Here is a 13,754-nt window from a genome sequence, read left to right as displayed (position 1 = left end):
TGTTTTGACCTAAAGAGAAAAGGTGATAGCATATGCGTCTCGACAGCTGAAAGAGCATGAAAAGAATTACCCGACTCATGATTTGGAGTTGGCAGCGGTAGTTTTCGCTCTGAAAATATGGAGGCATTACCTCTATGGCATGAAGTGCAAACTTTTCACTGATCATAAGAGTCTCCAATATCTCTTTAATCAGAAGGAATTGAATATGAGGCAACGACGCTGGCTGGAATTACTTAAAGACTATGACTGTGAGATACTTTACCACCCCGGTAAAGCTAATGTTGTTGCTGATGCTCTCAGTCGGAAAGTCAATCTTGAAAGGAAAAGGCCAAGAGCGTTGAGAATTGAAGTTGTCTCGACTATTTTGGAAAGTATAAAGAAAGCTCAAAGCGAAGCTTTTGAGAAGAATGACCGAAAGGAGGAACGTTTGGGCAAAACGTTGGTGTTCGGTGTAAACAGTCACGGACTAAAGGTGTTCCAAGATCGGATTTGGATACCTAAGACAGGAGAAGTCAGAGATCTTCTGATGGAAGAAGCTCACAAAACCATGTACTCGATTCATCCGGGTAGCACTAAAATGTATAGGGACCTGAAACCCTACTATTGGTGGCCGACGATGAAGCTTGATGTTGCAAAGTATGTGGCTGAGTGTGTGACTTGTGCGAGAGTAAAGACACAACATCAGAAACCGTACGGGAGTTTAGAACCTTTGCCTGTGCCAATGGGTAAGTAGGAAGACATTGCTATGGATTTTGTCACTAAACTGCCCAGAACAAAGAATGGTCACGACATGATTTGGGTGGTCGTTGATCGATTCACTAAGAGTGCGCATTTCATAGCGGCCAATGAGAAATGGTCGATGGAAAAGCTTGCAAATTCTTATGTGAAGGAGATTGTGAGGCTTCACGGTGTTCCGTTAACGATTGTATCGGATCGTGATAGCCGTTTCACCTCGAGATTTTGGAAAAGTCTACAAGAGGAATTGGGTACCAAGTTATGTTTAAGTACAACTTACCATCCGCAGACTGATGGTCAGAGTGAAAGAACGATACAAACACTTGAAGATATGCTGAGAGCATGTACCTTGGAATTCCTAGGTAATTGGGATGAACATTTACCATTGGTAGAATTTTCCTATAATAATAGTTTCCAATCGAGCATTAAGATGGCACCTTATCAAGCATTGTATGGACAGAAGTGTCGTACGCCGTCTTGTTGGCTTGAGGCTGGGGAAAAGCAGTTTATGGGACCGGAGTTGGTTCATCAAACTGCTGAAAAGTTGAAAATAATTAGGGAAAGAATGTTAGCAGCTCAGGATCGTCAAAAGAGCTATGCTGACAAGAAGCGAAGACCGATGACTTTTGAGGTTGGGGATTCGGTTTTGCTTAAAGTCTCGCCGTGGAAGGGACTTATAAGATTTGGTAAAAGGGGAAAGTTGAGTCCAATGTTTATTGGACCGTTTAAAGTTCTTCAGAGGATTGGGAACCAAGCTTACAAGCTCGAACTACCAGAAGAACTGAATGGAATTCATAACACTTTTCATGTGTGTTATTTGAGGAAGTTCACGGGAGAAGTTCCCGACATAATTCCGATTTCTGAATTGAGAATTGATGAGAACAAAAGGTTGATTGAGGAACCAGAGGCAATCGTTGACCGAAAGACTGAGAAATTGCGACGCAAGATGGTTGGGTTAGTGCTTGTCCGATGGAAACACACGAATGGGCCGAATCTCACCTGGGAGACGGAGAGTGACATGATGGGTCGCTATCCGCATTTGTTTGTTGATGCGTGATTCCGGGGACGGAATCATTCTAAGGTGGAGAGAATTGTAACGCCTGTGTTTCCGGGCTTGCCATTTTTAGCAATGTAATAGTCTAGGTTAACCTTTGTAACCCGTTTTGAAATAATAAGAATGTATTATTTGAGTATTATGTGTTTTGTGCTTAATTGCTTAATTATGTGGTTTAATTAATTAAGAATAAAAATAAGCGTCAAAATTTAAGTGTAAAATGAACTTAATATCTTTGGTTGATGTTGTAGTAGTTGAAACGAGGTTTCCGAATATATATAGAACGCCCAAATCTGACTTCGTATGAGGAAGTTATGATTTATCGAAGTTTCGACTTAGCGGTATGCAGCCTGAAATACTCGATTTGAGATTGAGCGGTTTTTATCCGAAGCATTCTAAACGAGAAACGAAGATCTCGTTGTTAATATCGAAGCGATAAAAAGTTAGGCGAGAACGGACGTCAAACGAAGAAGTTATGAATTTATAACGAAAGTTTCTGTCGCGGCCTATTAAAAATAAAAAATAAAAATAAAGTCGAAATTAGCCGACGGAGTCTAAACGAAAGTTGTAGAACGTAGTCTCACCTTCGCGTGGATATAAAGAACGTCGAAAACGGAGTTCGTATGAAGAAGATATGAATTTCCGAAGTTTGATAAATAAATTGTATTTATTTTTAATTGAAAAATCCGGCATTATCCGAAGGGGGAGTCACCAGTCCGATCCGACGTACGCCCCGTGTACTCCGAAGAGTGTCGACACTTCGGATGACGCATGCAGTGACGATTTCGAAGTCCAGTACGCCCCGCGTACTCCGAGGCTCCAGCCTCTATAAATAGGATCCGAAGGCAGCCGAGTCTTTTGCCAATTTCTTCTCTTCTCTCTCCCGTTTTGCATCGTTTTGCGTGCCATATTGATATAGTTTTAAGATAAAATAATTTTTTTTTTTTATATTTTCAGTTATCGTTATTCATAAATGAATAACAATGCATCAGGTTTTATTACAATACATTCGTTATTCACTTATGAATAAAAAGTATGATTTTTTTTTTTTTTTATAGTTTAAGTATCATTCATATATGAATATAGCATATAATAAACATAGTATATTCATATTTTAATATTGGACGATGAATTCACTTGTGAATATTAACATATTATATTTACTTGTGAATATTAGATGATATATTTACTTATGAGTATTAAATAATATTTTATATGTGAATATTACATAATATTACATGGTATATCACATGTGAATATTACGGAGTATATTCACTTGTGAATATTAGATGATATATTCACTTATGAATATTACACAGTATATTCACATATGAATATTACAAGGTATATTCACTTATGAATATTGAAGGTATTTTGACAAATATATATAATTTTTATATGTTATTCACATATGAATAACATACAGACTTGCATATTTGTTTTGTGTTTTTAATAATCATATACTGATTCAGGTGAGAAAACATATTCATATGTGAATATAACGTGATAATTTAGTTTATGCATTTCATTAAACAGTTGGAGTGCAAATAAGTTAACTATTTTAAAAATGTTAAAAACATTAAGTTATCAATTCCAAATCATCATATACTTCCGATTTCGACTTCAGATGCGACATCCTATCTCTAATCGATTTCTCAATTTGATTTTGATTTCCGAAAATCCGATTGGGAACCTGTGATTACCGATTCTAAGTCCCTCAATGTCGATTGTGACTGCGAGTCCAAAACTCCGATTCCAATTTCATGAACAGCGAAGAAATTCCGGTTTAGTTGAAGAAATCTGGATGATTATTGAAGGTTGGAGGAAAAATTTTGATGATGAACGCACAGTTATCGAATTCTCTAAAGTTACATATTTGAGATTGAAGGTTATTACGATATTTACGAGTTTGCCACCGTGTCTTTTATGCTTAGATTAAATGAGTGGCTGAGAATGATTCCCCCATTCTCAATCTTTTTTATTTTGTCAATTGAACCACCTATATATATATATATATATATATTGTTTGTTTGTTTGGTCTTCGGAATACAACATATGAATGAAAGAAAAATTATCAACGAAGCAAACTATTTGAAAAAAAAACGAAAAATACATCGTTAAAAAAATGAAAGTAAAGTACTATAATATACACATGAATGTATAAAAAATGTGTTTAAATTATAATTAAGTTACTTTTTTTATTTTGTTGGCAACAAAGATCTATAGTATCGTGATAAACATGTGTCTATTTTTATATCTTCTATTTTTAATCTAAAACAAAGCATACTTCAATTATTAACCCACCATATATTTTAACCCAAAATAAAAACAAGTTTTTATGTATCGTTATCGGTTTCTACTAAGCTAAAATACTGGTTTCGTGTATTTAACTGTTCCGCGTAACAATCAGTCTTGGACTGAAAGTTTAATAGACATAATCTGTGAATTATATTAAAATGGCATAAATCATTCGTTTGAAGTTACATCAACACAATATCTTTCCCAACATGTATTTTAAGTTTTGTACTTCATTTTAGGTATATATATATATATATATATATATATATATATATATATATATATATATATATATATATATATATAGGCTTAGGTTATTCTATTCAAAGTAATTATTGTGTTATTGTATGCATAAATGTGGGCCAATCAAATTTACTTATTTTAAGAAAGTGATTAATATATATTATTGAATTAAATATAATTGAACAATATCATTTTAATTAATTGCAAGGGCATTTTAGTCACTTAATATAGATTTAATAAAGGAAAATTGCATTTTTAAGGGATCATAGATTCTATTAATTTTAAAAATCCGATTTAACGAATTATAATTCTTTTAATTCGGACATTCTAACAGAAATATGTTTATGGGTATATTATATACATATATATATATATATATATATATATATATATATATATATTATTGAACCATAAATAATAAAAATATTCTTGAACCTATTTCTTGATCATGACTTTAAAAACTTCTTGTAGAATAACAAATTCTTGACCAATCAATTGAAGAATAAATACAAAAAAATACATTATTTCTTATAGAATACAGGTAACAATTGTTAAAGAATAAAACTAAAAAAAACTTTCAAAACGGGAAAGAAAACATCAAAATCTAACAACGACAATAATGCATTCTAAAAGAATAATGTTGCTTATAATCACTTTCTATTTTGTTGTCCGTTCTTCAAGCATCAACTTCTATGATTCCAACAGTATTGGAATTCGTGATTCCATTCCAACAGAATTGGAATTCATGATTCCATTCCAATAGAATTGATGGGATATATTTAGGAGATTATCGGCATGAAAGCTCCATGAAAACCATCAGGCACTTGATATGGCAAGGTAATAATTGCAACTGGCTCACTGGTAAACTTCTGTGCATCTACTAGGATAACTTGTGAAATTAAGCCAATTTGTGTCCCATTGATATCCAAGAAACATTAGTCCATCCACTTTTGAACCCTAGATATCCACCCGCTAAAATAATAAAGATCATAGCACAAATGTTTGCACACGAAGGTGCTCTGTAACATTCAAATTTCATAAAACAAACATGTTTAACAACAGTTCCAACACAACTTAGTGAAGAAAAAAAAGATCCTTGGAAGAAAATGAAGGAATACCTCTTTGATTCCAACACATAATATCCCTGTAACAATAAACACCAAGAAAGCTGCACAAGGGTCGACCACAATACCAAGTGAAGGAATAAAATGGCATGCTAGAAAAAATGTTAGACTATCTGAACCCCCAAAGAGCAATGCCTGAAAAGATTTGATTTCAGCATACCAATTAAGTCCAGAAAGTAGCATCATTGCCTATTACTTTCATATACATACCAAATTAGGAGAAATGCCACGAGCAACTGCAGATCCTCCAATTGTATATTCCAAAATCAGTGCACAAATTTGTTTCTCCCCTCCTTCCCTCTTCTTCGGCTTCGGTTAAGAAAACCTCCACCGGTGGTGGAGTTAGTCGGTGGTCAGGAGGACAGCAGCCTCCGTCGCAAATCCCTAAACATGCGTTGTTGCTGCTCGCCTTGATTCTCTCGGGCCAACCTTCTCCTTTCTCTTCACATTTAACTGCCGGATCATAAGAGATACCGCTGGAAAGCTACTTAAGTAGTCTATCGCTGCCCCACTGAGATTGACAGCTTTTCCCCCACCTCTTTGCGATTGATCTGCCACCACCGATGCCCCTCGATTTCGCCTTCATTCTTCACCTTACTTCTTCGAATTGGTCAAGAAGCAATGGAGGTGTTTCTAATTACTTGGGGATTAGGTTAAAATCAGTCGTATATAAAATGTGGGGATTAGGTTAAAATCAACGTAACTAGCAAAATTATAGGGAGTATTTGTGGAAGTTATTTATCAAATTACCTAGTTACCTTTATTGATTTATTGTTTTTTCTATTAAATTTTGATTGGCTCACATTTATGCATACAATAAAACAATAAATACTTTTAACACTAGAACCTCTCTCTCTCTCTCTCTCTCTCTATATATATATATATATATATATATATATATATATTTATTTATTTATTTATTTATTTATTTATTTAATAACAATCCTGTAAAGACAGGATATTTTTTATGCCTTTTTATCTTGACTTAAAGAACATGGATTAGTTTCCAAGTTATAAGTTACCATCTTCCAAAGCAAATTATATTTCATGTTAGGGGTTTACCTTTTCGTTGCCTTCCTGTCAATGTTGGATGTCCAATCATACGTATTTTCGAATTGAAATAATTACCAAAAGAAATTATTCGCACCTATCGCTTGACGCAGATAACAGCTAGTATATATATATATATATATATATATATATATATATATATATATATATATATAGGGATAAAATTGGTGTGATAGATGCATTGGGATGTGTAATTTATCTCTTTGGAAGGTGTGTCACCGTTTAAAAGTGAGATTTCGGCCTTATCTTCACCGAAATCCCTTGATTTCGGTCTAAAAGTTCAACCGAGATCAAGGTCTTCGGTCCAAAGGAGTTCTCGGTGGAGTGGTTCTTGGTAATAAGAGGGTTCTTAGTCTAGGTTGATTTTGGTTCAAAGGGTTCTCGGTTCAATGGATGAGATTTTGGTCTACGTGGTTTTTGATTCCAAAAACCGAAAACCTTAAAAGCAATATTAATTTTCCTTACTGAATTTAAACTATTTAATTATTTGACTTATATTTAACTCGTTTGACCTTGGTTTGACTTGCTTGACTTTTATTGATCCAAAATAACTAATTGTTATAGCTACCATATAAAATCTCCCCTTTAGTTTTTGTAGGACCTTCTTGTCATACATAAATCTTGAGGCTGACCTCCACTTTAACCAACTTGCCTTAATACGATGGGTGACATCTACATCTACAACCCCTACCCCCCTTTTTTTATGGATCATGGAAACCAAATACTTAAAGCTTTCCTTCGGGGTAAGAGCATGCTCCCCTAAACTTACATATACTCTTTCATTATTCGCCTCCCCATTGAAATTGTACCGAAGGTCAATACTAAGGCATAGCCATTTTCTTATAATATCACCCTCTGTGTGTCCAAACGAGTAGTCAACCCAACGCTAAACTCGGCCACCAACACAATGACATCAGTAAAAAACATACACCAAGGCTCTTCCCCCTGAATATCATGAGACATTTGATCTAGAATTAAAACAAAGAGATACAAACCAGAGTCGAGCCGTGATGAAACCTGATTTCAACCGGGGACGGGTTGGTGTCTCCGACTAGTGTCCGGATACATGTAAAAGTTACTCTAAAGTTATGTATTAAACATCAAGGACCGTAAAAGTGTAATACTATAAAAGTTACTCTAAAGTTATGTATTATAATTAAGGACTAAACATGTAGAATAGAAAACCTAAGGGTGTTTTTCTATCGCGTGTGTCAAAATGCCCAAAACGCTGATAATTTGAGTTTGAAGCTCCAAATCACGAATACTTGGAATCTATCTACTGTGCCAAAATTTCTCAAAATGTCGAATTTGATGAGCTCGACAACGAGCAAGATAATGTTAATGGCTACAAGAGACTACTGTTTGACGATAAACCCAAGCACGACCAGGGTTCTAACTTTCAACCGTCGTTTAACCTGCTCTGCCGCCGCAACGCCGAGGTTAGTTCCAAACCCACCTGACCTAATCAAATGGGTAAGAAGAGAAGGTGGTTTCGTCCACCCTTCTGTGAGAATTGCAGAATCCGGTCCATATGGGCTTGGATTAATCGCGTCTGAAGAAATCCCTAAAGGGTCTGAACTAATTGCCCTCCCGGAGCACATCCCGTTGCGGTTTCCGGTAAATGATTCCGATGGTGGAGATGAATCTTACTCCAATTTGGTCAATCTTACTCGTTACGTTCCTGGTATGTGATATTTCAATAATTTTTTAGATAATTTTCAATCTGGTGCTTAGAGTTACTAGCAATTTGAATACCCCATTTTGCAAAATAAACATCTGAATGCAAATTCTGATACAAAATACAACACCATTGAAGAAAAAACAATCTCTTTGAAGAACAAGTTTCAGATAGAAAAGAAGATAAGACAACACAAACTTTCATCCTCAACCATCAACTTTCTTGACGTAATTAACCAAACTGTTCATTAGTTGAATCCACTAGGTCATGGACTGGTTTCAACTTAAATTAGGGTTCATGTGATTGTTTTTATTTTAGAAAAAACACCATTTTATGTTAGTTTTTTCTTTAGCATTCAAACCAACCTCTAAAATACACACATCGTTGATAATTCATTCTCACACATGGTTCAATTTTTTATGAAATCCACATGTTATGTGAGAAAACAAACATTAACTCTTCTAAAAATCATAAACCAATAGTGACTTAGGAGGTTCACATGCTAAAATATTCTCTCAATTTTCTCATGTTTTTCAATAGGTTTGTTTTACACATTCCATTATAGGTTAGTAACCCTATTTTGCATTATTAAGTAGGCTAAAATTGAGTTCTGAAATGGTGTAAAACTGGAATTTGGAGCGTTTGGCAGAGGAATTATGGGCTATGAAATTGGGTTTAAAACTTCTTCAAGAGAGAGCTAAAACCGGTTCCTTTTGGTGGCCTTACATCAGCAATCTTCCCGAATCTTTCACTCTTCCCATTTTCTTTCCTGGAGAAGATATAAAGAACCTGCAATACGCCCCTCTTCTTTACCAGGTACCTCCTCCAGGGGTAAAATGGTCAATTACAATTTACTTATTTACCTTTTGGCTTTTTCTTTATTATATGTTGCAATGTTACATATATAGGTGAATAAGAGATGCCGTTTTCTTCTTGATTTTGAGAAAGAAGTGAGACGTGAAGTTGAAGATGTGAAATTACAAAATCACCCTTTTGGAGGGCGAGAGGTAGACGCGTCTTCTCTAGGGTGGGCTATGTCGGCTGTTTCTTCTAGAGCTTTCCGATTACATGGGGCAAAAACTGGAAATCATAGTGATAATATTCCAATGATGCTTCCTCTTATTGATATGTGTAATCATAGTTTTACCCCTAATGCGGAAATTGTTCAAGAACAAGGTTCAGGGGATCCGAAGATGCTAGTCAAGGTAATCGTTTTTTTTCGTTTTTTTTTTTTAATTTGAAGTTATCAAATCCTTTTGTGTAAACATACGAAATCAATTATAGATTCAATGCCCCGTTTTTTTCTTCTTCTTCAGGTTGTTGCAGGGATGAATATCAAAGAGCGTGATCATATGACACTTAATTATGGTTGCTTGAGCAACGATTTTTTCCTTCTAGATTATGGATTTGTGGTGGCATCAAATCCTTATGATTGTATTGAATTAAAATATGATGGAGGTCTTTTCGATGCTGCTAGCATGGCAGCTGGGGTTTCAAACCCTAATTTCTCTTCACCTTCTTCGTGGCAAAAAGAATTTTTATCTAAATTAAATCTCGAGGGAGAACACGCTATTCTTAAGGTATTATATCATTATCCCTTTTTTTTCAAAAAAAAAAAAAAAAGTAAACTTGAATATCAAAACTCGATAACCAAGAAAAATGGTTTTTCAAAAGGTGAAAGTACTTTTCTTTATTGATTTATTTTTACATCTTTTTTTGTTTTCCTTAGGTAACACTAGGAGGGCCCGAAGTAGTAGAAGGGCGATTATTGGCTGCATTAAGAGCACTCTTAACAAATGATGCTGAATCGGTTCAGACATGTGATTTAAATACGCTTAAATCATTGTCTGTTGAGGCCCCACTTGGATTAGGAAATGAAACAGCTGCTCTTCGGACACTTATTGCATTATGTGTGATTGCACTTAATCACTTTCCCACAAAAATAATGGAAGATGAATCGATTCTTGAAAAGGGTGTTTTGACCTCAACGGAATTGGCTTTAAAATTCAGGATTCAAAAGAAATCGGTGATTATAGATGTCATGAGAGATCTTGCTAAAAGGGTCAAGTTACTTTCTTCTAAAGAATCTCTCGTTTCTCAAAGTTAGATGATGTGATGTGTTGTATGAACAAATTTGTTTTTCTTTTTGGGTGATTGAATTGTTTAAATGATGATAAATGACAGTTTTTTTTTTCTTTTATCTAGAATAAATAAATGGACTTTTGTTTTGTTGTCTATCTCTTAACACGCATTGTATAGAAAAGGAACATAGATGTCATATGCCTTTTTTAGGCTTGATAAAATTGAGGATCATTTAGATTTAAGTAATGATGATTGTTGGTGAACTTTGAAGGAATATAATTGCATTTTAGGCATACCAACTATTTCTTTTGGTTTTATATCTAAAGGGGTTTTTGGAATTGCTTATTTTACAAACATTTTTCTGGTAGAAGTGATTATTACTTTATGTGGCATCAAATTTTAATTTTAAGAAAAGTATTTGTATTAAACTTAGGGGATACTAAAATATAATAAGCTAATATTCGCTTTTGATGATTAGCAAATTATATTTATATATGTAGAATAACAAAAAAAAATGACATTAGTGGAAGATAAATTAGTAAATTTAGTGGAAGATAATTAGAAAGAAACAATTTATCAAAGGTTGCTTATTTAGTTACTAAACATTTTTTTTTTTTTTAATTTCAAACATTTAAAAACATTTATCAACAAAATCAAACGGCAACCACCTTATTTAAACCCCTTAAATAAAAATATAAAAATAAATAAAAATAACAAAGACCCTCTAGATAGTGTTTTATGTTTCAACTTCTATTGCTTTTTTAACAAATTGCTTTTACTTTTGAAATCGATTTATTTTAATGTATTCAACCCTGGCAAAAAGTAATAACTATATTAAAAAATTATAATTAGGCAGTTTGAAATTTGAATTCCATTTTTCTTTTTTCTAGCTTCAAGATTGAAGACTTTGGTCAAAATATCACAAGTTCATTCTAAAATGATTTGACCAAAATATCTAGAAATAATTCAAATTTGAATTTTCAATAGAGGTTGCTTTTTAGTATCTGAATCAGGGTTACTTTAGGAAATTGGTGGGTGGGTGTTCTCACTTTTCGTTTGGTGAAAATCTAACAACTATTGTACAAATCACGAAGCACAAGTTACAATCATTTCTTTGAATTGAAAACGTATCTAAAATAGTACAACTCATGATGCACACGTAACAACCAATTAATACTTTGAATATTCAAGATAGTTTGAATATCCTTCTCATTTTAGGAGCAACATATGATGCATAATGTACAAGTATTAAAAGCATAAAACGAAACGTGGTGATCGGAGATATTTTCAACCATGAAACTCATAACTGTATTTATCATCAAAATATTTACATCTAAAGATCAAAACAACCAAAACCAGAAGATCATGGCCATGAAATCATGAAAAAAGAAAAAAAAAAAAAAAAAACACAGAGCGATCGATGTCGATTTCTGTAGATTTTCTAGGCGTTGCCGACGGAGATACGCCGGTTTGTGATTCCCAAGGGCGAGCGTGAACGCTTCGGCTGCCGTGAGAATTCTCGTAAAACCGATCTCAGCTCCGGTTGCATCGTCTTCTCCAATTCCTGCTTGATTTTCAGAACTTGGCTATGAATTGCCACCGTCGTATACTCGACGTCGTCCTCCTGCATCTGACGGTGGTTGGTTGTGGCGGTGTCCATGGATTCCGACCTTTGCTTCATGAATATTGAAGAAAAGCAAAACACTCACACCCTTTTCACCTCTCAACTATCTCTCTTTATTTGTATGTGTTTTTGTTTGTGAAGATATTAACTCTAATGCTGTATATATATATGGGATTCTATAGAGAGAGAAAGTTAGAGAGAGAGAGAGAGAGAGAGAGAGAGAGAGAGAGAGAGAGAGAGAGAGAGAGAGAGAGAGAGAGAGAGAGAGAGAGTGACACGGCGACTTCTTGAATGATTAAAATAATGGGAAATTTCTGATTTTATGTCAATTTTTATGCATTTTAAGCTTTTTAACGTATCAGAAATCATGTGTGTAATTATGACCAATATAAAACTAGAAAAGAACTTGTTTAACATATTTAAATTATGGAAAAGCCATAAAAACGATATATTCTGTTAAAAACAACCATTTATGTTATATATTTTTATCAATGTTTTAATTTTGTTTAAACTAATGGTTCATGATTATTTTATACAAATATTTTTATTAAAACTAATAGATTTTCGTTCATATTCATTCAACCAATATAATTATGAGGCTAATCATAGTTTTTTTTGTAAAAAAAGAAAATCAGAACATTAAAATTAAAATATAGTTCTTTGAAAATTGACAGAATTAGATTTTTATAACCTTTTTTTTTTCTTAATTTATGCAATTCTTGGTTTAATTTAAATGGAAACGAATAGATGTTTATTTTGTTACGGAATAGGGGTGATGAGGTATTTTGAAGCGTGTCTAGTGATAGGGATTAGGGAAGTTTGTCTATAATTATCATTCCGAATTCGTCCTTTTGTTGGATGAATAACCACCCAACTACCGTTAGGTCAATTTTTCATTAGTTTCAAGACTGTTTTCTCTTTGTTTTCTTTTAGACCGATTTTGACAATATGTAAGCGTGATCTATGGATTTAAGATGCCAGACTTGGAAAAATTACGATCGATCTTCACGAAAAAGGAAAAATACGATTCCATTAGTGCTTGGAGGATTGTTGGACCCAAAAATAAAACTGAAGAATTTCCCCCAAAAATGCGATCGTGGATCCCAAGAAAATGCGATCGCATTTTTCCATTGCTTTCTCAAAAAGTTCAGAAATAACAACGTACTTCATTTAAATGGCCCGAGATGTGTTTTGACAAAAATGCGATCGTGGTTATCAAAAATATGATCGCGAAAAGTGTCAAATTCCTGCTGAGCATATTAATAGATCCTCATAACTCTTCAGCTACTGTAACTTTAGATTCCAAACGATAGGGATGTGTTTTTTTGAAGATTCCAAGTGCAAAACGAAGATCTGAAGAACACGCTTCGATATGTATCATTTGTTTAGTAAGATTAATCATTCAGAACTTATTTTAGTCTTTTGTAATAAGTTTTTACCCATGTCAGGCTAAAAACCCTAGATTTCAGTTTCGCAAAAGACTCGACTTTTCGTGCAAGTAATCATTAGGCATGATTTTTTTATTGTGATTACTGTTTAGTTTGATCAGTTTTATGTTTAACTGGATGTTTGATTTTGATTCAGTTTATGTTGACAACTTTAATTGCTATTGAGTCATTCCAATTATCTAATTGTTTAGATCTGTAATTATCTTAATAAATCAGTAAAGGTAACAAGTATTAGATTGGTTCTGTGTTTAGGAATTAACTCTAATATAAACTGATCAGACAAGTTTACTGGGAATTTAACACTGTGTCTAATGCTACTTTTCTCAATTAATTAAGAGTTTGTTTAGTTAATTCAGTAAAAAGTAAGGTCTAATTCAAAGAGTTTATTACTAAACAA

General features: G+C 33.7%; 1 protein-coding gene across 1 annotated transcript; it reads left to right on the top strand.

The window, feature by feature from the left end:
- Positions 1–7,751: 7,751 nt before the first annotated feature.
- LOC111882773 (fructose-bisphosphate aldolase-lysine N-methyltransferase, chloroplastic) lies at positions 7,752–10,438 on the top strand. Its single transcript, XM_023879141.3, has 5 exons — positions 7,752–8,209; positions 8,853–9,019; positions 9,112–9,408; positions 9,520–9,783; positions 9,933–10,438. The coding sequence occupies exons 1-5, from the start codon at positions 7,825–7,827 to the stop codon at positions 10,308–10,310; spliced, it is 1,491 nt and encodes a 496-aa protein (XP_023734909.1). The 5' UTR covers positions 7,752–7,824; the 3' UTR covers positions 10,311–10,438.
- The last annotated feature ends 3,316 nt before the right edge of the window (positions 10,439–13,754 follow it).

This window comes from Lactuca sativa, chromosome 8 (genome assembly GCF_002870075.4).
Source record: "Lactuca sativa cultivar Salinas chromosome 8, Lsat_Salinas_v11, whole genome shotgun sequence".
NCBI lineage: Eukaryota > Viridiplantae > Streptophyta > Magnoliopsida > Asterales > Asteraceae > Lactuca > Lactuca sativa.
Note: the sequence above shows the minus strand (reverse complement) of the source record. Positions and strands in the feature narration are given on the sequence as shown.

Excerpts from the sequence above, each read along its gene's own strand:
- LOC111882773 (XM_023879141.3), top strand. The coding sequence starts at position 7,825 with ATGTCGAATTTGATGAGCTCGACAACGAGCAAGATAATGTTAATGGCT. Across the intron at positions 9,020-9,111 it reads ACGCCCCTCTTCTTTACCAG|GTGAATAAGAGATGCCGTTT; the intron begins GTACCTCCTCCA and ends TTACATATATAG. Across the intron at positions 9,409-9,519 it reads ATCCGAAGATGCTAGTCAAG|GTTGTTGCAGGGATGAATAT; the intron begins GTAATCGTTTTT and ends CTTCTTCTTCAG.